At 49.9% G+C, this 25,159-nt stretch overlaps 1 protein-coding gene across 1 annotated transcript in view; it reads right to left on the reverse strand.

Moving 5' to 3' along the window:
• The window catches only part of LOC111145539 (sidekick cell adhesion molecule 1), a 509,203-nt gene that overhangs the window by 194,143 nt on the left and 289,901 nt on the right, over window positions 1-25,159 (reverse strand). Inside the window, 3 exon segments of the mRNA XM_022500452.1 lie at window positions 12,144-12,280; window positions 21,297-21,473; window positions 23,645-23,747. Coding sequence (XP_022356160.1) covers window positions 12,144-12,280; window positions 21,297-21,473; window positions 23,645-23,747 — 417 coding nt within the window.

Raw genomic sequence — 25,159 nt, forward strand, 5'->3', positions numbered from 1 at the left:
CTCACTGAGTCACTGAAATTAATCTGGTGGGATGATCACTGTTTGCTTCTCAACATTCAATTGCCCTGAACATCCGATTGTCACGAGAACTGAGAAATGTGGCTTCAAGGCCCAGGCAACCGGTCCTTCCCACCTCCGTATGGCTTGGCTGCTCAGGCCAAGAGTCAATCCCTGCCCCAAGCTCCTTGTCCGCAACAGGCTGGAGAGGGGACTCAGAGGCAAGCTCAGCGGGCAGTACAGAACGGTGTCTCTTGGCTCATTCAAAGCTCAGCAGGACATTCCAAGAGAAGCACAGATAAAAACTAGTTCTGCAAAGGGTAAAGACGACTCCGGTTACAAGGTGTTACGGACGAATGGATACAGAAGATATGGTCCATATATACTATGGAATATTTTGCCTCCATCAGAAAGGATGAACACGCAACTTTTGTATCAACACCGACAGGACTGGAGGAGATTATGCTGAGTGAAATAAGTCAAGCAGAGAAAGTCAATTATCATATGGTTTTGCTTATTTGTGGAGCGTAAGGAATAACACAGAAGACACTGGGAGATGGAGAGGAGAAGGGATTTGGGGGAAATTGGAGGGGGAGACTGTGGACTCTGAGGAACTGAGGGTTTTGGAAGGGATGGGGGGGGGGGAGGTTGGGTGAGCCTGGTGGGGGGTATGGTGGAGGGCACGTATTGCACGGAGCACTGGGTATGGTGCATAAACAATGAATTCTGGAACACTGTAAAGAAATGAAAAAATAAATAAATAAAAATTAAAAATAAATAAGTAAATAAATTAAAAAACAAAACAAAACAAAAGAAAGTGTTACAAGACTGAGAGGCCTTGACTTTGTAGTTGTGCTGCAGTGTCCTGCTTGGCGGGTGGAAGGCACATTGGGAGGATGGGCCATGCTTGCGACACGAGACAACAAGGTCCTCGGGACGGACAGGACGCCATGGAGCCATCACACATATCTAGAAAGTGCACTGAAGCACAAGTTTGGAAGGATTCTGCGACTTTGACCTGCTCATGGCAACGCTGGGAAAGAAGCCTGAGTCACGGGATGGATGGTCACAACCTGCAGGGTGTGGCGGAGGCCACCAGAGAGATCTGTGTCAGGGAACTCCCCGACCTGGGAGTGGGGCGGTAGCAGGGGCTCTCTCCTAAGACAAGGCCCCAAGGAGCAGATAGTTAAAGTATGGTTTGGCGCCCCCCACTTAGGGAGAGCTTTCTCTGTTGGAGATATCATCAGAGCAACAAAAAGTGTGCAGAGCCAGAGGGAAGAGGCCCCAAGTGTGGCCTTCAAGGTTGAGAATGAAAGCACTGAGCATCTGGGAACTAAATGAGTCTCCCTGCCCCCACTACAGAAAGCGGCCAAAGCAACACCAGGAATGGGCTTTGGGATATTATGCTCTTCACATCCAAGGGACTGGAACCTATGCACTGTGGGTGAGACCTCAGATGAGACCTCAGTTAGGCTGCAAGTGGATATGCGCTCCTGGATAGGATAGGGGTGCTGAGTGGGAGAAGCCATCTGCTTCAGAGAGGTGGAGAGAAGTCAGGGGGTTGGGAACAGGGATTGGATAATTCCAGAACCGGAGGGGAACGGGGCTGTGGGCAGCAGCCACATCATGATGGCGGCGGTGTGCCCACTCAACGGGTTGGATCTTGGAGAGCTCGAACTTTGGCTGGCTGGAAGCAGGCGGCCCTCTCTGCATCGGCACCAAGCAGACATAGCAGCGTGTGCGACAGGCTTGACAGGGCCTACCACAGGGGAGCCCCAGCAAGGGCTGCAGCACTCCCCCCCACCCCCGCCGACGTCTTCCTGGAGGGCAGGGAGCGGAGAGGGCGAGAACCCCCAACTCCCCACCTCAGCCCCTCTCTGGGCCCATGGCACAGCAAGAGAACCACGATGAGTGTCGGTGACACAACTCTGTCTTCCCGCACGGATTTTAAAATAGGAGCAAATGCCATTAATGTGAGGTTCAATATGCAAAAGCCCCAAGAAAAATGAGCTGAGACATAAAATACTTCCTAACAACTCTGAGGCTATTAGTAGATACCTGCGTAGGCTATGTTTCAAAGACAGCATTAAAACGATTGGAAGCATAAAGAACAAAGTCTCTGCAATTTTGGCAAGCAAAACAGCGCAAAGCCTGTCAGCTTTTAAGCACATAATAGCAAGCGGGGATGAAGACGTCAAACACGCGCTGCAGAGCCAGGCGGGAGTGGCTTGCACTCGGGAGCAAACGAGCTCATGGGGAGCGGGGTGCGAGGCAGCTCCCGGGTGCTGGCTGAGAGGACTCTGGGACCGCAGAACAAAGAGCTGAGCCGCACGGCTTAGAGTTATCCCTGTGAAGGACAAGAGAGCCCTCCTGCCTCCCCGAAGATTCTAAGCCCCGGAGAATGCCCCCCAGAAGCTGGTAATAGGCCAGCCGCTGACAGAACATGCCAGAGGCCATGGCACTGTCCTGAGCCCAAGAAGACACAGACTTGGGGAAAGTGCCCCCTGGAGCCCAAAACGTCCCCTGGGACTGGGCATGCTCCAGCCAGGTTAGCTGATGACCCGCCCAGGACAACGCCCCTTAGTGGGCTCTCAGATCCCAGGCCCAGCCCCTGGCCTCCCAGGGGTCTTCGGCACCCTTCCTTCCAGGGCCTTCAATCACCAATTCAGAATAAGCAACCTTCCCGCTCGCTCCGGCTGCCTCTGTCCCTCACACCAGGACAGAGCTGCCCACACACCCTGCCAGGTCCGTCTGCCGGGTTCAAGTTGGTTCTCGCGGCATCGCTCAGTGACCTTGTATGGCCCTCTGGGGATCAGGACTGTGGTCTGGCCTCCCTTGGTCTCTGCATGTGCATGTGCGAGTGTATATGTGTACACACACACACACACACACACACACACACAGAGAAGCTTTTAAAAAACATTTCAACATCTGAAGTGAAAATACACATAATATTGAATACAAAATGAAAATGAAAAATAAATAAACCCCAAAATAAAAAATAAACCCAAAATCATTAAGGAGGAGAGAACAGTGCTGAGCCCCTGGGAGGCAGTCCAGCTAAGCACTCAGTTCCGACTGCTCTGGGTTTCCTGGAGGCCAAAGAGAAAAGTGACATGCTGGACAGCAGAGTCTGAAAAGAAAGATGATAAGTCGCCGGAGAGAGACAGGCATTGTCTCGGGGAGACACCCACCGTGCAGATCCCTCCGGCCTAGAAACGAGTATGGCATTAACTTGTGGAAGATAGTGTTCCTTTCAAAGTTAAGGGAAAATACATTAATTTGGAGTGTGAGGCTCAGGACCCTGGCCTCATGATGGGGACCAAGGCCCTTGGCGTGTCACCTTTTAACTATGGAGGGCAGGACCTCAGGAATTCACCTCGGGGCTATGGAGCCAAGGACATTCATAAGAAGAAGTTGTAGGGTATTGTTACATGGAATATTGCTATTTTAGGAATAACTGGCTCGACAGAAGAAATTTCCATATAGATATTTTAAAAATCCTAAGAACCGTGAATAGGAAGAATGTACTAGATCATGAAGAATTGTTTCAAATCAAGATCCTGTTCATTTATATGAGCAGGAACAGGCTGCAAGGGGAACGAGGCCTGCTGAGTGCTGGTCCTTGCTGGAGGAGGACGGACTGAGAAGGGCCACAGGGGAGCCGCCCAGCAGGTGGAAACATTTTGTACCTTACTTGAGGTAGGAGTTATGTGGTGTACGTTTATTTGTAAAAACTCACTTAAGATCTCTGCATTTCATGATATGCAAATTATTTACCAGTATGCAATAGAAGATCAGTATCATATGTAACAGTAAACCCCTGGCAGACATTCTACTGAGATCAGAGGATGAACAAGAGACTCACTACTATGCTGATTATTCTTTTAAATTATTCTGGCCAACCCTGTAAGATTAAAAAAAAAAAAAAGGAAACAACAAGTCCTTATTATTTGGAGTAGATATGACTGTCTACCTTGAAAACTTAAGAGGATCAACTGGAAAATCATTAGAATAATAAGAAAATATGGAAAGTGGCTAGACAGAAGACAAACACTCTAACATCAGGACTATTGCAGTATCCCAACAATGGTGAGCTACCTCCAAGATGGAATAGAGAGAAAATCCTATTCCTAGTAGCAATAGAACAGAATCTTGGCACAACTTTCACACAGAAGTGTAGAGCCTGTGGGGTAAGCCAGCAAGCTTCCCTACATGATATAAAAAAGGAGCTAATGAAATGGAGAAACAGGTTATTTTCAAGGTGGAAAGACAGAATCTCCAAGAAGTCAGCTCTCATAAAACTCATGATAGGTTTAACATCACTAAAAAGTCAATGGAACTATTTTTGAAAGCTGACAAAATAATTCCAATTTTTTTTTCAGAAGAATAAACAGGTGACAAAAACTAGCAAAATTCTTTTTTTTTTTTAAAAAGATTTTTATTTATTTGACAGAGAGAGAGAGATCACAAGTAGGCAGAGAGGCAGGCAGAGGGAGAGGGGGAAGCAGGCTCCCTGCTGAGCAGAGAGCTCAATCCCAGGACCCTGAGATCATGACCCGAGCCAAAGGCAGAGGCTTTAACCCCCTGAGCCACCCAGGCGCCCCAAGAACAGCAAAATTCCTAAAAGATGAAGGAAATTGCTTTATCAGTTATTAAAACATATTTCAGAGCTAAAACAATTAAAGTAGAGACCAGGCAGAAAAACAGACGATTAATGAATGGGTCCAAATAAACCCCAAACAGACCTTTATAGAAATAGGTCCTCTTCATGCATAAAAAAGGGGAAAAAATCCATAAATAAATGGAATAGTCAGGGAATTTTGTCAGGAAAATGAATGTCATTTGGAAAAAAATAAAAATCACATGTCAGGATTTCCATCTAAATTCCAGATGAATTTAAGAGTTAAATGTATGAAAAAGTAAAGCTTTAAAAACAAGAGGAAAACTTATTTTATGCTTGTGTTGAACTATCTAACCAAATACACAAGTAATGAAAGAAATAACAGAGGAAAATATCAACAGATTTAACTATGTAAAAATCAAATACTTCCGTATGTCAGAAAGTAATACGTAAAAATTAAGAGTAAAAAGCAAACTGAAAGAATATGTGTCATACATGACAGAGAAAACCCTAAGGCTCTGATACAAAAGCAGAGGAAAAGAAACGGACAGATCATAGAGAGGAAGTACAGAAAGCCAAGGAACTTGGAAAAATGTGTTCAACAGGACCACTAATCAAAGAAATGCAAAATAAAAATCTTCTGAACGCAGACATAGGAGAGTGTCTTTGCAAGCTTGGGAGGAGGAAAAATATTCTTACAAGTTTCCTTCTAGGTATTTTCATTGGTTGGTGCCCTGCCTTTGCTGTGCCCTCAAGGCCTGGTCTGCCCCCAGGGTAATTCAGCACCACTGGAACAGGAGACCTGGGACGGCGCTCCCCATCCCAGAGAGGAGACCTGGGACGGCGCTCCCCACCCCAGAGCAGACCTGGGGCAGCACCCCCCAGAGCAGGAGCCTGGAAACAGTGCCCCCCCCCAGAGAAGATCTAGAATAGTGCCCCCCAGAGGGGAAGACCTGGAGAGAGTCCCCCCCCTCCCCAGAGAGGCTCTAGGACAGTGCCCACCCCAGAGAGGGAGACCTGGGACAGCAACCCCTCCCTCTAAGAGCAAGACCTGGGAACAGTGTTCCCTGGAAGGGGAGACAGGGGACACTGCTTAGAGGAGATGCTACAAGGAGTTGACTAGAGACAGAGTGGCAGGGATGGGGAGAGAAAGCCCGCAGCCCTGGATATTCGGCCGGTGCAAGGATCCATGAGCCGTGCCTTGTTGCTAAAGCTAACAGGCAAAGCAGTGAGTAGCTGGAGATAAGTCTGGAGAGGCAGGTGGCAGCTGCATGACGAAGAGCTCTATGTATCATGCTCATCAGCCTAGATCTATTCTTTAAGCAATGAAATGTCTCTGGTGGAATCACGGCTGGTTGTGTGGCCTGAAGATGGCCTAGGGACCAGTCTCCAGGCCATGCAGAGCCCTGTATACTCTGCGGGAGCAGAGTACATAGCCAGCACCGCTACAGCCCCTTCTCTGAGGGACCTCTGAAGGGTTTCTAGCAGGGGCTTCACTTGGGCACATGTGAATTTCGAGGGCTCCCACTGATGGCCCCGGGGAGGGCACACTTGAGGAAGCGAACTGGAACGACTCGTCTGATGGGGTGAAAACTAGTTAGGGACAGAGGCTCCAGGAACAGAGAGGGCAATGGGTTGGAGAAATATTTATGAGGTAAACCTTACTGTTTGTGGGGAACAGAGTCAAAACGATGTTTGTTTAACTTGAGAAGGAGCAACTTTGGGGGAAATATGACGAGTTCTGACAGTTTGAGTTTGCTGAGCCCACGGGACAGCTGGGCGAGGATGTCTGGGGGACATTTGGTCACGTGAATCTGGGGTCCAGAGCCAAGCTCTAGGTCACAAACACGTTTTAGGGGACAGCCCACTGTCAACAGGTGAGCCCTGGGGAGAAGAGGAAAGGAGGTCTCCAGACAAGTCATAAGGAATGGCCAGAGGATTGGGAGAAGAAGGGCTAGGAAGCAAGAAGGTGGCGGGAGATCAAGGGCACGGGCTGCACAGCTGTTGGGGAGGACCATGACTGCTCCCTGCACCTGCCCTTCAGGACGAGGAGGCTCTGGTCTCTGCGGAGAAAAGAGGAGGGCAGGGCTGGGAGACGAGGAGGAGGAGGGATTTTTGTGAAGCGGAAAGAGTCAGGAGGGAAGGAGAACTGGAAGATAGAGGGCATCGGGCATTAATTCCTGGAGGACGTGCGACAGAGGGGCTGGTTTTCATCTCACAAGGGACTGTCGTGATTGCTGTCAGTTGCTGTGCTTCAAGTAAGCTCTAGATTTCTATTAGTGTGCATGCCTAACTTTAATAGTAACAATTACAAAGTTACCTTATATTTTAATTAAATTCAAGTATTGTAAGATGTGATGGTGAAACCACAATTGTGAACACCTGGATCTATTAAAAAAAGCAAAGAGAAGAACGAAGCCCCGGGCTCTGCATAAAGGTGCTTGTTCCCCGCGTGACTGCTCACGGGGAGACGTGTGCTACGGTGTAAAAAAATTCATAGGAAAGAGATAATCTTTCCAGCTGGAGAAAGACCTCAACTCTTCTATTTCAGCAGTGAAATAAATGCCTTAGCGCAGCTCAGGGAACACAGGCAAAGGGCTCAGTTTGAGGATTAGATTAAAACAAGGTTCACCTCTCCCAAAGATCAGGGTTATCGCGAAAGCTCATTCGATGAGTACGTGTGATTCTCATACTGTATGAGGCCAACTCACGCATCTGAAAGGATACATTTTTTTTAAAAGGTAAAATTGCGGCTCTCATCCAAATACAAACGAACATATGCTAAAGATTTTAGGCAGCTCATTAATTCAGGAAGGAACCAGTAAGGTGCTCCGACAGGATGAAAAGGGAATTGGAAGTTCACACACTCCAAATGAATTCGCAGATAGATGCAAACCCGGTTAATGTCTACAGAGTGATAACCAGTTACTGCAAGACCCACTTATAACCCAGACAGGATTTATTTGCATTTCTATGGACGAGAATCATTCGCATTACCCTTCAGTTCTGTCCGAGCCGCGGAGCTGTGGAACAGCTTGTGGGCATCTAGAGACAGCCAGCCCCGAAGGCTGCCGGATGAGACGCCCGGTAATGTGGGTTTGATCTGTCTCTGAGTCCACTTCAAAGCCCTCACAGTTTCTTCTGGCAGTCTCCTGCCTTGTTATCATAATCATCTCAAAGAAAGATTATTCTTGATCCAACTCAACAAGCACTTAAGAGACTGGGCCAAATGCTCTAGCTGTTCACCAGAATTCTCGACCCGTTCGCTGCATCCTTGCTATCAGGCTCTCTTAACCCAGGACCTCCAGGGTCCCCTTGCCTGCGGACCCCGTGTGCTCTCAGCCCTGCCAGGCAGGTACCTTGAACCAGGCCTTCAGACGCTGCTGCCCTCTTTGAACCCCCACTCAGTGAGGAGAATGATCACACCCCACAGAGAGGCAGTCCTCTGGGTGCCCATGAGGCCCAGCGTGCTCTCCATGGAGGGTTTCGACTCTAGGCAAGTGCACAGACAAAGGCTCAGCGGAAGCTGCAGAGTTCTGCTTCATGAAAGCTCTGGAGAGGCCCTCTGGTAATGGCTGGCGTGTGGCGAGGGCAGGTGTTGCGAAGGGCCTGCCCCCGCCACGGAACCATGCCAGTTTGGCCCCTTGCAGGAGCCACGGTTTCCAGGAGAACGGCATACTGACCGGCCTGTCAGGAGGAGCTGGCTGCAGAGAGTGTCCCGAGTAGCCGGGTGGATGGAGTTATTTCGAGTCGTCTGCTGGCACGGTGGAGAACGTAGGCCAGATACCATTTCCATTTTAGTGTATTGCTGCTAAGCTGTTCTTTCTAACCATAATTAGCCAGCATGTTCAGCTGTTTCTTAAGGGCACTGCTTCCTAGTAAAAATAAAAACCAGATCCTTGGTGCAGGGGACAGTGCGGGTCTTCCTGTTTGGCGTGGCAGAAACAAGGCCCACTATGCAACCGGCAAGGCTGTGAACTGTTTCGGCAAAGCCCACAGAAGTATTTTGCACAGTAGAAATCGGAATCAGCACACAGATAAGCACATCTTTCCACTCTAGGTTCTTCATGTAATAATATTTTGAGCAGTAATAGTAAGAGTGTAGATTACTTTGGACTCTTCTATATCACAGTCTCTCTAAGAAAAACAGATGGGAGTTGGAGCCAGCTCCAGAAAGCTCCAGTCAGGAGAGCCAGATGCGAATGAGGGACTAATGATGTTCTTAGACCCTTTTGTAGGCATGTGAAGCGACTGAACGGCCAGAGAGGACCCGTGTGTGCCAGGCTCTCTGCCGGCTGTCACAGGTACAGGGAGAATCGGGCTCGGCCCGCCCTTATGGGGTTCACAGTCTCCCCGGAAGACATACATGTAGACCAGTAACTATCATACACAGTGCTAAGTACTCAAGGGATAATATACATAATGGTACAGAGACCCCAAGGAGGGAAAGAGGAAGCCTGCCTGGGTCAAGGGTCAAGGGCAGTATGGAGGAAAGCCGTAACTGAGCTAGGACACGAAGAGTGAGGGAGAATTTTCCCAGGCCAACACTTCCACGGCACCTGGCAATGTCCGAGCCCATTCCCCATTGTCCGTCGAAGCTGGCTATTCTCACCGGGCCTCGAGGCTCATGCTTTGGGGCTTTTGCTGATGCTGCCCCATCCTCTGCCTGGCCCATGCGATAACCCTGTCCCCTTTGAAGGTTCTCTGCTTCACCTCCCAGCTGGTCCCTCTTATACCAGGGTCTTACAGCATAAGGGAGTCCTCCCATGGGAGCTCGTTAAGTGGCAGGATGTGGTGATGAGTGTGACCTTCTCCCTGCTGTTAATGAGCAGAGACGGATCACCTCAACCCTGCAGCCCAGCAGCCGGCAGAGTGCCGGGGGTGAAGCCGATGGCTGGTCGGGATTTAGTGTTGGGTGAGCGGACGCACGGGTGGAAGGCGTGATGGCACAGGAAGTCTGCTTCCTGGAAGAACCCAGCACACATGCCGTCTGCCGAGAAAACAGCAGGTATGGTGTTTTGAAACGATGTCTTATTTTGGTAACCTGAGGAGAGTGGAGCACTGGTCTTAAGGGAGAGGGTCTAGGACTGTAGTCCGAGGGTGTCACAAAGGGACTTGACCAGAGAGAGACTTGTTTTGGTTCACTTGCCAGGGGCCCACCAGGTGTCAGGACTGAGGAGACAGAGACTGACGAGCCTGGTCCTGGTCTCAAGGACACAGATGGCCAGCGGGGTCGTGTTTGTCTGAACCCCGAGGGCAACACTTCTGCTCCTGCCTCCGCCATCTCCATACAGAAGGTTCTCACAGGCCGCATGAGCGCGGCAGCCTCAGGAAACCCTCATCATCTCAGGAAGGTTATTTTAATAAATAATGCCGATGCCGTCCCCCCTTGACCAGAGCTGTGGAGCTGAAGCCACGATGGACGGCGGCATGCAGACCGGGTTCCCTTCGCACCCCAACCCCCCAGAGTTTGAGAAAAGAGACCAGGTGGGCTGTCAGGGGTTCCCTGGGAAATGGGAACCAGGACCTCGGGTATGCCTGGCTCTTAGACGGGGCTCACAAACCAAGCCATCACAGCTAAGGGTGTAAACTGAGAAACCCAGGCGATGGGATTCACATCTTGCTCCTGGGACCTCCCTCAGGGGACTGTCTTGGGAGCTGCCACCCTTCAATGAAGGCAGTTTCACGGAGTGGGTCCCTTTCACCTCCGCACAGATGGAAACCTACATGTGCCATTCTGGGTCCATATTCATCTCAGAGCCACAACAGAAGTGCTAGGAGGAGACTCTGCTCCACGGACCGTCTCTGTAGCTGCCCAACGCTCATTAAGAGCGCAGGCTGTGGAGGCAGACAGCCCCGGGGGGAACCTGCTGTCACCTCCCACTGGTCCTGTGACCCTGGCCAGCGACCGATCCCGTGAGCCAGCAGCCTCTGCGGGGACATGAGTGTCAGACAGGACCTGCTGCAGCGTGAGCATGTGGGGATCGGAAGGAGGATCTCTTGTAGGAGATGACGGGCAAGTGTGAGAGACCGTTAGGAGAGAAGGTGAAGTTACTCATTATGGGATGCGCAGCTGGGTTGGCGTGAGTAAGGGCAAAGATGCAGGATGCTTCCCCCTGCGTGAGTGAGCAGGGCCCACTAGCCTCGTGCACTTCTGCCAGCCTGACTCAGGTGATGGGACCCTGAGAGGGCGCCATTCCTAGCTGTCCTGGAATAGAGACCCATTTATCATAATGATATCCTGAGAAGACAACCCATGGGCCCGTGACACGGATGTCCCAGAAGCCCAGCTCCCTGTGTTCTGGCTCACTCCCCCATGGGGGAGGCCCAGGGAGGACTGCAGGAGCACAGGGGAGATAACATGATAAAGGGAGAGTGGCAGGGGCAGGTGCCACCATGCAGGCACCCAGGACTGGGGGTTTCATTGTAAGCCCTGCAGGGTGTATCCGGGGAGCACACGTCCTTCATGTTTTAAGATGTTTCTGCTTGTGGCAGAATGCTTTGGAAGAGAAGAAGAGTAGAAGCAGGGGGACAAGTCAGAGGCTGTCTTGGTGAGAGAGAACGGGGCCTACAGAGCTGGAGAGGGGTGCAGGGACCAGCTCATCCTAGGTCACAAGCCAGCAGCATGGGTGAGCTGGGGATGTGGGCGTGGGGCCGGGCAAAGGAGAAAGGAGCCAAGGACTCTTCTTGGCCTGCCAGCTTGAGCAACACAGGTCTCCCCAAGGGTGCTGTGGGGCTGGATCTGAAACGTGAATGCCCACACTAATGTGGTGAAGACCGCTAGAGTTAAAAGGACTTGAAATCACAGTCTGAAGAATTCACATGGCCTCACACGGAAGCGTGAGGCCACCAGAGATGGGGAGGGATGACACTCTGTGCCTGACTCCAGAGGTCTGGGCAAGGATGCTGAAGACCAAGATCTCTTTTCAGGGAAAAGAAGTCCCTTGAAGTCACAGGAATGCCCATGACTTCCTAAGAAGAGATTGCAGGTGGCAGGGAGGAGAGATGCTGGGGAGCCTGTCACATGGCCCATGGGGAGGAGGGAAGGACCAGCAGGGCTGATGCAAAGCCAGAACATGCTGACCGAGGCCAACAGGTGGAGAAGGGGCAGCCCCGGGAATACTTAGCCCTTGTCTGCGCCAGAGGAAACAAGCAAAGATGCCAACTAGTATTGTGCTTGGCTCCCAGCCAGCCCCAGGTGGAGGCAGACTGTTCCCCAAGCCCGAGTTTGCGGGGGACGGTGCTGAATGGGTGTGTGCACAGCCTCCCTGTGGCGCCTGGGCCTCCAGATCCGGGCTCTCACGGGAAGACCCCAGGCTTCCTTCTCATCCCTCCTGGGCGCCCAGGTCACCTTCTATCTCCCCCGAAGCCAGAGCTGGGGTTTTCACTGGAACTCTGCAAAGCATCCGTAGCATTTGACCAGTTGTTCAGGGTCCAAGCCCGAAGTAAAGGTGGAGGGTGTCACGTGCGCAGAGAGCAATCTGACTGCTGTCCACAGCAATGACTTGGCTTCGCTACTTACTGTTCTCAGACAGCTCCACGATGTAATAAAGCACTGGGCTGTTTCCATCAAATGGTCGAACCCAAGACAGCATCACTGTGTGGCTATGGGAAGAGTTCAGGTTGGCCAGCAGGTTCTGAGGTGAGTGAGGCAGTTCACTTGGGCACAAAGGAACAAAAAGAGAAGAGCGCACATCAGAGTCCACGTTTAGCCTGGTCATTACGCTGCACAGTCCTGGTGGGCAACGTCCGGAAGACGGAGAACATAAAATATGCCCCAAACCCAAATGCTCCTCCTCCACTGCCCCCCAAAACCCTTCCTCATTCACAGTGTTGTTTTTTTCTACCAGAAATTTGATCTGATCCTTTCCGCGGAGATTATGCACCTGATGACTCTAACTTTAGTCGGGTGGGGAGGGCCAGTATCTATACAGTATGATATTTAATTGAGAAAACTCCATCTGCAATTAGTTCTTACAACTTGAAGCTGTTAATGGAAATGCAGGAAGCCATCACCAGGAAAAAGCTAGGGAGTAAGACTGAACACGAGAGTTTTGGACCCTAGCACATGGGGTGCTTAGCTGAAGCGCCCACATGAATTCCTGGAGGGCTCCCTATCGATGGCATGGGGCTGGGCTCATTCCATCTTCTGCTGGGTAACAAACAGGGTTTGGGGGAAGGACTCAGGGGAATGTAGAGAAAACTGTAACTAATAAATGCCCTGGAAACGGGGACTAACACATCAGCAGGGCTCTAGAATGGAAACACAATGAGAGCAAATGAATACCGCCAACGGTTTACGGGGATTTACCAGGGACAAAGCTTCAAAATCCAGCTGCATGGCCCCAGGCTGGGGCTTTCCCTCTCCATCTCACGGATCGGGGGCAGCACCCTGTTCTGTGGCCACTGTTGGGAATGGTTTCTTCTAGAAACGTCTCCAGGCGGTGCTGGGAGAGGGGTGCCACGTGGACCTGATTCACCCACTAGCTAGGTTTTGGTCTCTCTTAGGCATCAGTTACTGCTGGCCCACATAGGTCAGCACAAAGAGCCATAATTATGCTTGATATTTTTAATTTTAAAAACGTACTCATTACACTGTGAAATTTATTAAGCCATTAGATGCTTGTAGCTACCTAAGAAACACGGCTCTCTCTAACCCAGGCACACTGTTAATAAACAGACTAATATTTCCAGGGTAGACTGAAACTTTAAATTAGTACAATAAAGAAGCAACATGAGCCCGAGACATTGGCTTGTTTTCTCTTTAATTGTGAGTTGGTTTTAAATCAGAGAGGGACCTGTTTGTTATTTCTCTTTGAGTTCTCCAGTAACTGATTCTCCCTTAAATGCCCATGATGGCCAATCTGAAGGGAATGCCAGCATAAAATACCTAATCTTCTCCTACACCCCGCTTCCTATTGAGAGCAGCTTGTTCTGAAACCTAGACCAAAGTTGTTGAAACAGTCCCACGTGACAACGAACTGAGATAAACTTGGATAAATAAGCCCAAATAAGACTGTGGTATCGTCAAGTGTTGGTCTGGTCTTCACCGCAGGTTCCCGAAGTAGAACTCTAAACCCCTGGAAGTTCCTGAGGGACAGTCTTAGCTCTTCGTGGGGCCCCCATCGGGCCACACCTGAGTTTATGCCAACAATAGCACTCAGGACGGCCCCTGCAGAGTTCCAGGAGGGGACTTGCTGTGCTGTAAAGACCAACCATGTGGTTAGAGGGTTGGGTCTTTGAGCCAGTGAGATCAGCCAGACCTTGTGATCTCCTGGAAGGGGAGGAGTGGGAGCTGGGGACTGAGCTCAGTCATGTGGCCAGCGACTTGGACATCCCAGTAAAATCTCTGGACACCAAGCTCGGTTGAGCTTCCTGGTCAGTCACCAGACATCCGTGTGCCAGGAGGATGACGCCTCCCGAAGATGTGGAAGCTGTGTGTTGGGGACCCTCCCAGACCTTGCCCTTGCCTCTCTTCATATGTCTGGACCTGGTTTTATCCATTATAATAAGACAAGTATTCTAAGTAGGGCACTTGACAGAGTTCTGTGACATGTTCTAGGCAGTCATCCACCCTGCTGGGGTCGTGGGAAGCTCCGAATGCTAGTGAGCTGGTCAGAGTCACAGGTGGCCTGGGGGCTGTGGAACTGTGGCTGGTGTCGGAAGCGAGCAGCGGTGCCGGTGCCCTTCAGCTGTGGGGTGCATGCTGACTCGAGGGGATCAGGATCACACTGTAAAGACTTCCCCTAAAGTACAAGGTTTTCTCACATGACGAACACTAACCGGGAAGGATGACTGGGATAGTTGGTGTCCCAGGCTGTTGTTCACTTGGGACACGGCCACGCACTGGCCTGAGGGCCACCCACTCTCACTTCCAAGTCGGGAGGAGAGATGTACATGCAGCCCCAAGGCTTGGAAGCAGATCCAGGAGCCGTAAGAGCCTGGAAGGACCGGGGTGATGGAAAGAGGCGCTGGGAGGTCCTAAGAGGATCTCACAGTGGGCAGGAGGCAAGTCCAAGGACACATTTCAGAGGAACAATTTCTGGAGGCTGACACTGCTCGTGACTTATTCTTCCCACCAAAGCAGGGTGTTAGTTTGCTCGTCCTTCTCTCAATCAGTGGTTACACACCCATCCCCGCTCCCACGTTCACCGTCACACGCATCTAAGTAGTCACTACGTCTGACCTACTGTACCTGAGAAATGGCCAGAACACCAGCCCCTCATTGCCACAGACCAGCCTCAGCCCAACTGACACTGGCTCTCCTGAGAGTCATGACATGCGACCCTCCCGAAGGGCCTGCTGGCTGCCTCTGCACAGGGTCATGCCATGAGCTAGCTCCCACATCCGCTGTGACCCCCTCCCACACTCTTTAGCCCCCTCCCCACACTGGGTGCCCTTCTGAGAGCATCAAACTTCTAGCAGCAACCTGAGCAGAGCCACTGCGTGAGATGTCCCATTGACTGGAGGGTCACTCCAATCAGAAACTCAGCCTCCAAGGCTTGGTCTCCCTCTCACCTTCGACTCATTCTGGAGCAGAACCAATCACTTCTACCTCTTGATTCTCATTGCAATTTATAGATTTTTCCATTCACCAAACATCTTGAAGCCCTACAGGGGCCAGAACCCCACTGTATCCTGTCTGATTATGGATCTGCCTTTCTCGAGGGCAGGAAACTTCTCTCCTCCCTCCTTTTCTTCTTTCCCTGGTTCCCAAGGGAGAGGCTGCTACTTTCTTGCTCTCCCAGAGCTGACAAGCTATGTAAGGAAGGACATGAGGTCCATATGCAGACTGGGACACCTCAGGTCAGGAGCCACAGGGTGGTTCTGAAGATAAGGTTGGGCAGGAATGCAGGGCAGGGCTGCATCAAGGGTCAGCGTATGGGGGGGGTTGTCACATGGCTGGAGGGGTATGGGCTCCCTTAGGCAGAAAGGATAAGGAAGGAGAATGGCCTAATGGCAAGGCTAAGACTGGGGGTGGTTTGGGGGGTAGTGGTGGGAACGCAGGGTTTGTGCTGGGTCACAGAGGAAGGCAAGTAAGAGACACATGTGTTTAAAATTTCTGGGCTAGCTCTGTGACATTGACTTTCCAGGGCTGGAACTGGGACCCCAAGGGTAGCTCACTGGAAACTGTCCCAGGGACTGGATAAAATATCACACGACATCTGTGTATTGGTCGGGAGAGAGGACAGATTCTGAGATACAAGCTGGGTTAGAGGTTAAGGAGGGAGCCAGGCATCCAGGCTCTGAGAGGAGATGGTGAAGGGGCACACAGCATACTGGGGACAAACCTGGAAGAGTGGCCCTTCTGGACCTTGAGTTTAGATGAACTGGACCCAAGCCTGTAGGGGAACAGGCTCCTATTAGACAACAGGAGTGTCAGCTTGCGGCCCCAGAGAAACTACTGCATCTCTGTGCACCCTGTCCTGTGGCCCTGCATGGGCCACGCTGGATCCACTTCTAAATTTTGAAAGCACATCTTTCCCACACCTGGGAAAATATGGGGGTCTTCCACTGAATTTCAGATCATGCTTCTCTCAGCCTAAAATGAGAGCTAAGAAATGCCCAATCTGACAGGTGACCAGACAGCTTTTTTCTGGGGGAGTGGAGTGTTCCGTAGACTATGGGCCAGTCACAGCCACTCCGGGAGTGAGAGAAAATGACCTGAGCACTTGCCCCTGGAGGGTGCTTGTGCATAGTCCCTGCCTGCCCCTCAGAGCTGGCTGATTCTCATTCAGCCCGTGATTCTAGTAAGAGTGGTTTCTGACTTCCCTCCTCCTTGCTGATCAAAAGCCACCAAGAACGAGAAGGCCCTAGGGCCTGCTAGAAGGGGGCACCCTGAATGGCAACATGGCAGCCAGGGGCCTGAGATGGAGGGGAGATAGAAAAGACTTTGGAACTATGAAGACAAAGTAGACCTGAGACATTTAATGTAGGAACAGGGAGTCACAAGCTCAGTGGTGCCCAAGGATATGATGTGATGCATCAAGAAACAATGAGCCTCCATCCACCACTGCCCCCACAGAGTCTTCTTCATGGGCTCAAGGTCACGCCCAAGATGGTCGCCCAATGAGCAGTGTAACCTTTTACATACACTACAGGACTTGAGAGTCGGAAGGAAATTTAGATTTTTTCTAGTTCCAGCCTCAGTTCTATAGGAAAATCCCCTTTATAGTATCTCTTGTGTTCAGTACTACCTGCTTCTCAATGCAAAGAACTTTTTAATATACGTTGGAAATGTAAACTGTTTCCTTAAATGATAAGTTTTGGTTATCAAGAAAATTAAGCTTTGTGCAATACTTGACTGACCCATCAATAACCGATAAAGGAGGCTTTAATATATTCTGAATCCATTTCAGAGAATCTTATCTAATAGGAATAGATTGTGTCTCGGCATTTCTCTGCCAACTTTGAAAGGAGATAAATGATCAGGACAGTGACTCACAGACAGTGATATGCAGACAGGGTGACAAATGAAAGGGGATCTGGGAGCAATGGCAGTGAAGTCGGTGCTGAGTCACATTGTAATTTAAAGAGAACTGGGGGGGAGTCACCATCAAGCAAATTATAACATAAGACTATTGGAGATGAACAAGAAACCAAGACTGTATGGGAAGGAGATTAAGCCAAGTGTGTTAGGGGAAAACAGCTTTGAAAAAGACTTGAAGCAATTGGCAAAATTGTGGCCATGGGGGGATTCACTATGCGGAACAGGGTCAACTGAGTATTTTTCCAGGTGGAAGTGCTGTCCCTTTAATGCACAAATGATGACCCTGGTCAAACACATCTTCTCCGACCTCACCCAGAGAATGAAGATGATGGGGGCCTGAGAGCCCTTGAGAAGCAGTATTAAATTGTTCACTCCTTATTATGGCTTTGTCAGATGTTGCTTTATTGAGAAACCTCTCCCACTGCCTCAGGGACTGATCGTCGTCAGCTCCATAAATTAGGTTTTTCTCTGTACTCCAGGCTCCTAAGAATTAGTCTCTGATCTCAGAAGGAAAGATGCAAAGCTAATTGGGTCTTTAAATGATTAATAATTACTCAATCCATAAAACCCTAGGAGCCTGGTCCCCTGGGTGTGTTCAATATAGCAAGATGCTTTGGGGTATGGGGCCATCCCAACCTAGCTCCTTCCTGTGAGGCACCTGTGAATTAGCAGGGAAGACACGGCCACCCAATCAGTGACCGGCATCTCATGACGGCCTGCATATGGTTAACTTACAGAGCACAACGTGGGACCGTGGGGATTTGTGGGAGCCTCTCCTCTCGGGGAGGCGATGAAGGCAGACCCCTCATAAATTAGCCTTCCTCTGTGATACCAATTACACAAGTTCAACCTCATGGGAGGGAGTTGAGGCTCAGTCTGACGTTTATGGGACATTTATACCTGGCACAGTTCCAGGCACAGAGGGCTCAGCAGCAGAGAGACATACATAGTGGGTCTGAAGGTCACAGAGTGTGGTCAAAGAGAAAGCAAGATACAGGGGAAACTTCCTGGCCCTGGATGTGGGGAGGCTGCCCTTGCTGAAGGAGTCACGGCCCTTCTTGTGAGATGCTGAGGGAGGAAGAGGAGCTGTGATTTATCGAGTACCCACCTGAAACTGGCTTCCAGGCCAGGCTTCTACAAACGCTGGTTCAGTCAAACCTCACAACAGCCCTATATGGCCATGACAACACGTCCAGCTCACGGTAGGGAAAACCAAGGCTGAGACATGGCAGCTAACTTGCCCAAAGTCAGGAAGCAGGGTGTTCAGTCCCGCCTGGCTGGTGGGCGGCACCCCCTGAGGACCTGCTGGCCCCTGTGGTCCTGCCAGAACTGTGCCTTCTTCAGCACTGTCCTAGGGGTAAGGCGATACGTATCTGGCCAGGCTGGCACAGAGGAGGGCGCTGAAACTCGCTAAAGACAGGCCGAGAGCAAGCCAGCGGACGGTCTGCTTCTGCAAAGCCCACTTCTGACGCCCCTAATTTCTATATTTAACAAAGTAGCTTTTAGCTCAAGTGGGGAGGTAGGGGAAGCAGGCTTTCAGCCTCTTTTGAAGGACACTATCTAGCCGTAAGTACCTCTCAGTCACTTCTGCAATATGAGATTTTTTCCTTTTTCCCTTTTTTTTTTTTGTCATCTCAGTAAATCACAGAAATGTTACGGAGCTTGATTTGAAAGTTCTCTGAGAAGCACAAAACACCCTGCAATCGTGACTTATGACTATTATCATTACTGTTGTCATTACTGATGTCGTAGAGTTAAGACCTATTTGGATCTAAAGATAGACCACGCTGTAACCTATAGCTTCCTCAATTCATTCAGATTTGCAAGAGTGGAGTGTTTATTACACTCACAATTCACAAGGAGCCACGGGCTTCCAAAACAGCTCTGCAACCCGTTGTACCTAAACTGGTTTGAATCACAAATCTGCAAATATTTCTATATTTAGGGATGAGGTGTTTTACCATTACAGAAAGCCCATTATTTTATAGATACAGCAACATTTGCTGAAAAATGCATTTTACTCAAAGGAAATCAAATAAGCAAATAGAAGGGAAGATATGTAAATCAGTAGAACATAAAAACTGTGTGGAATAAAAAGCATGCACTGTATTGGAAGCAGGTAATTTGGCTTCTGCTGACAGAGTCTTTAGGAAATGCTAACACTTATTTATTTGATACCAATGATGGATGATCTAAGAGTTCTCAAAGGTAGTTTTAAAAATGGGAATAGCACAGTGGATTATGTGAATTTGCTGGTCATATACTCCAATATTATCAAAATATGAAAAAAAAAGATCCCCAACATGACGGAAGGAGGAAAGACAGGAGGAAGAAAGACACAGGGCCAGAGCCGAACAGGGGTTTGGGAGTAGGGGGCCTGAGCTCTCCATAGTGGGATCCGAGCCTGTGTGCTTAGGAGGAACAGCCTGGGGCGTGTGAGCCTCAGAGGGAAGAGCCAATCAGAAGGACGACCAGCCAGTGGCTGGTAACCTACACACATTTATCCATTCATGGGCACATCTACCAGCCAACGTATATTTATGGAGCCTTGCTGGGCTCCCAGAGCACTGCCAGGCACTTGGAGTCCAAAGCTGTGCCATCCAGGTGTGTCTGCTTCAGTAGGGAAGGAATGGTGAAAATTCACACCCCACCCCCGGACAACCAGGGCTCTGGCAGAAGGTCCACTCGAGGGCCAGGAGGCTGTGAGACATCTGGTGTCCCGACCCAGGGGTGACCCCCTGGCTGAGCCCTAGAGGAGGCATTAGCCCTTCAGGGGGGATGGCAAAAGACAGAGGCCCCACCACGGAGGCAGCAGCAGGCTAAGACTCCGGGCGAGGGCTAGGTGAGCATGGAGGGCAGAGAGCCCAGGGTCAGCAGGTGCAGAGGCTAGAGCTGGGGCGCCGAAACCTGGCACATCCACACATACTCGGGCAGCCGTCTGGACAGCGGCCCCCAGCACACTGGCCTGTGGCTGTGGCACCAAGCCCCCCACATGTCTCCTGGGGCTGCAGGGCACCCACTGCTCTCCCTAACTAACAAAGGACTAACGTCTACCCACACGAGAACAACGGGTCACCCTACAGAGGCCAATGAGGAGGTAGAAGGGGCTTTTCCAGGTACTAGAGGCACAAATAAGACTTTTCTGGATTTGTTGCTACACATCATTAATCCACCAAATTCCACAAAGAGAGGCTAGCACAAAGTGGCCCGTCTGCTCGCTTGCTCATGGGTGTGTGCAACAGACACGGGACGCTGTGCGTAGCACATAGCCTGCGTTTTTCTCATTCTCATCCCCTTGGCCAGAGTCTAGGGATCCAAAGACAAATGAGACTGACCCTATATGCAAACCATTCACACCATGTGTTCGGGAGTGGCTTTTGTCTGTAGAACCCTCCCCAGATGGAGGGGCAGAGACCTTTCCTACGGGCCCAGCAGGACCCTGTTGGTGGCTGGCCTCACCCCCAGAGCTGGCTGCCCTAGGACACCGGACTCACACGGCTACCATATCTTTGGAGTCACTGTTGGATGTGTGTTCAGGGACTGTCTGGGAGGACACCATTCTTCAAAAAACAAATATGTCAGAGAAAGGGAATTTGTCAGCAGGCTCCTCAGCCCCTGCCTGTGAACAGAGAGCAGTTGTACTAAAGAAGGCCCAGGGACAGAGGAGGGCGGTAATTTCCCACCCGGGCCCCAGGGACCCCCAGGAAGTCCAGGTCAGCCTCTTGCTATTCTTAGGACTTCCAGAGACTTCATGGAGCGTGTGTCCTTGCCCGCAGAGAGGCAGCCAGCTCTCATGGAATGGTCTTGTCTCACCAGGCCGACCCCAACATTCCTCGCCGATGGCAAGTGCTGACAGGCATCATGCCACAAAGCAGACTGAGTGCTCCTCACACATGGTGCGATGAACAGGGCCCACCACGATGCGGTGCCAATGGGGGAAATGAGGGAAACAGAGAGGAGGAGAATGAAAACCAAGTATCAACTTTCTAAACCAAGAGCGCAATGTTTTAATTTCAAGGATCCGGTGAAACCCCAATGTAAGGCCGTGGCCTCTGACTGCTGGCTTGGGACCCACTATGGCACCACGTGTGTTAAGTGACAGTCACTGGAAGTCAGGACAGTGGCCCGTTATCCTGCAGATAATGGGGAGGCAAGGCAGTTAGGCTACACGGTGGCAACACTCACATCACCTCTAGCCGGGCCGTCCTGGAGTCGTTCCCTCCTTCAGACACAATTTCACAGGTGTAGTCTCCAATGTCACCAGACCACGTCTGGCTAATGAGGAGGGATCCATCCTTCTCTACCACAATCCTGGAACTGCTAGATGGGGTGATGACTGTGTTGTCCTTCTTCCAGATGTAGCTGTAGGCCAAGCACGGAGTCACGAGTTAGAAAAGATCTCCAGTTAGGATCCAGCCAAGGGCCAGAGTTAGGATCTGGGCCACAGGCAACTGACCACCTTGTAAGTGGACCAGAAGCCACGGCACTGTGCTCCTTAAATGGGTGAATTTTATGACATGGGAATAGATCCAAAAGAAAGAAAAAAGAAAAGCAACCAGCTATCTTGGTCACAATACAACAACAGACGCTGAAGTCAAAAACGGGTCAGGGAGGACCATGGAGAACACTGATCTGGTCTTTGGATTTAGAGAAGGAAGTCTGTCATGTCATGATCACACTTGCCATTTCCTAAATCTTCTTCACCTTCCCACCCAGGAATGCGCCTGGAAGAGGGGGTTGTTGACCGGAGAGGAAGCAATGACTGTTCAAAAACTCTTCAGAGGGGAACGACCCAACTTCTAGAAAAAGACAGATCATACCCCATAAACGTGTTTTCTTAAAATCCAACCATTCTGGCAGAGTGTCCTTAAAACTGCATTTCTTTCTCGTTTAATTCTTTATTTATGACCACTTTCACACATTTTTCTTTTTGAATGTAGGAGCAATTAAGAGTGTGCCTAGCATGTGGCTGTCAGTGGACAGGAGCCACTACTCACTGCTGGCTGGGATCAAAGTGCTGGCTTTCCTTGCCAAAATAATTTGCCTGGACTTACAATACGTACCCAGTTCTTTAAAGGTTTAATACGCACAGAGCACAGACATTAATAAACTGCTTATCTGGAACTACCCTGAAACAGAACAGACCTGGTCTCCCCAGAAGGAAGTGAATAAACTGCTCACTCGGGGGTACAACGTTCAGCTGTGATTGTCCCTTAGGGCCCATGCTCTTGGGGCAGAGAAACCCGGGCATGAGGGGTGCCCCAAGAGTGAGCGATTGAAGTCCTCTTCAGGAAGGAGACTCCAATTTTGTTTGTTTAATCACACATAAAAGCTCTGAGAAACCCACATGGATCCAGAGGGGTTCCATGTAAGCTCACAGAGTAGCAGAAAACCAGCTTATCTGTCCTTTCTCTGGAATCCTCTGCCCAAACCATTTAGAGATGAACGGGTTCTTTTCTGGGAATGACAGCTCTCGTGAAGATGACCTCCATGGATTCCCTAGGTAATCCTGAACCTGTTAGTTTCTGCTTGTTGGTTTTGCATCCGACATTCTCATAACTAAACCAAACTTGGCTTCTGAGCTCTGGGGAACTCCAGAGAGCCAGGGGGGAGGCACGGAAATTCATGATTTGCCAAACACCTGCCCAAGAAGAGTGAGAAAGCAGCTCAGTCTCTGAATCCAGTTAATAATGTATGTGGCAGCCGCCACCTCCCTCTGCCCAGAGTGAGACGTTCCAGAAAGGAGGAATGCATCTCGATTCTATCCATTTGGCTAAGCGCATGCCTTCTGGGCTAAGGCCAGAGAGACAATTCTAGGAGGACTTTATTTTTCTTTCTAGATTTATTTTCCAGGCTGGTTCTGAAAATTAAAAACTACTCTGAAATTGGCTGCTCTTTGGGAAGAAGCTTACCACCCACGGTCACCTGTGTCTCCTGTCACACATTTACCTGGAAAGTCACATGTTTCATTGCTACTGTCCCGTCCAAACTCAGACAAAGACCAGATATTCCGATACCTTTAGCAGAGCTTCGAGGCACACAGTCCCATCTTTACAAGTACTTCCCTATATGCACGAGGGGACTGTGGTTGCCTTTCTTCTGGGTGTGGGTCTCCCTTGCTCCCCATTTCAAAACGAAACCATCCCAGAGCAGAGAAAACCCCTCGTGAGTATTGCACGGCCCAGCGTAAACACCACTGAAATCCTATTCGATCCTTCCAGATCTTTCTCTCATTAAGTATCCGCCTTTGACAAGTACGTTTTACAGATAGTGTATTAACCTTGGCAGAAAAATCACGAAAAGCTGTACCGAAGTCATGAAGTAGAACATAGCTCACTGTAAATAATACATAAGGCTGAAGTAGAAAATGGGATTTGTGTGATTAATGATGGAGCCCAAGACTGTGAGATGCCGTAATCAGGGATCTGTGGCTGAAATCAAAGCTTCCCAAATTCTCCCTTCCCATCTCCACGTCAGTTCCTAGGCTCCCAGGACATGAATGAGCCCCAGATATCGTAAGTGACGGAACTGACCGGAGGGCGATCCGGGGGTCGTGAGTGGCTCCGCAGTGCAGCGTGGCAGTGGTCCCCTTAATCACCACGCGGTCTTCTGGAGGGTTAACGATGGACGTGCGATCTGTGAAGACATAAGTCACAGCTCAGACAAAATTACATGCTCCAGAGTTTCCTCCCTCAGGGGGAGGAGGGGAATGAATTGGTCATCTGACAACAAAACCTCCAAGTTTTCTCTCATCTTGGCAAAGTGAGCGTAAATGGAAGCACTGGGAAACAAGGAATTGAAAGTGAGCCTTCCCAGGCTGCAGCCACGGTCGTCGGGCCTCCCTCCCCATAAGGGCCACTCCTGAACCTCTAAACCCTCCGGGAGACATTGAGAATGACGAGCATGTGCCGAGGTTTATGAGGTTCTGCAGTCTTAGGTGAGAATCTTGGTTCTTTCCCAAGATCATTAACATTCTGGTCATTTCTGCTGTCTGCACAGCACTTCATGACTTTGCAAAGTGCTTTCATTTATATTATTTTACTTAATCTCACAACAACCTTGGGAGGGCTGTGAGAGCACCACTCCCAGGTTTCCGGACTAGAAGGTGTTGCTCTGAGGCATGGTGGCTCGCCCAACACTGGGCACGGGTCAGGGTGGGGCCACAGCCAAGCTCCTAGCAAAAGCCCTCTGCTGGGGGTCCCCCCGGCTGCATCCCTCTGAGGTGAACACAGCTCTGGTCCTACCAGAGCCTGAAATGTGGGAGTCATAAGACGAGGTTGGCCCCTAGCCTGACTACTTGTGGCCGAATGTCCAGGAAAACATGTGAGCTTTACTGTCTGCGGAAGGGGGAGGCAGGCAGCATGAGCGTACCTATTGCTCTAGTGCTGTTAGAATCTGAATCTTAGCAGATCTACAGAACTTTCTGGTGAGTGACCTACAGACATGCAAACATCAACCCTTCACAAGTTGTTAAATATAAGGTTAACATGTTAGGGACACGTGACCAGTCGGAAGTGGGTGGACACAGTGGGCCATGAAATAAGACAAAAATCTTTTTTTTTGGGTACCCGACAATATCGGGGAGGGGTTGAATTCATTCCTTTCTAAAACTCCTGGTGTTTTTAGAATACCCAATAAATCAGTAAGGTCATTGATTAAAGTGCACACAAACTGTATCGGAGAGAGTGAAACAGACATGAAATAAAGCATGGTAATTCAATTTCTCTTTCAGGAAAGTGTTTTAACAAATTCATCACTGATGCAAATTAAAAGTTTTTCTCTTCCTATAGATAAACTTTAAAAAAATCGTGAGCCCTGTCTTTTGATTTTTTGAACAATGATTTTTATTTATTATTATTAATTTTAGTAACATACTTATAGATGAAGCAAAGAGGAAAAAGTACGCCAGCAAGTGAAGCTAAAAGTTTTGGCGGGGTCAGGGCGGGGGTTGATGGTGGACAGAAATACACAGTAATGAATCCTTACGTCTGGAAAATGATCTGTTCTCCATTTCAGAAAACGGTGTTCTCGATAAAGAAACAAAAGTT

The sequence above is a fragment of the Enhydra lutris genome, unplaced genomic scaffold (genome assembly GCF_002288905.1).
Source record: "Enhydra lutris kenyoni isolate GAN:26980312 unplaced genomic scaffold, ASM228890v2 scaffoldscaffold13, whole genome shotgun sequence".
In the NCBI taxonomy this organism is placed as follows: Eukaryota; Metazoa; Chordata; class Mammalia; order Carnivora; family Mustelidae; genus Enhydra; species Enhydra lutris.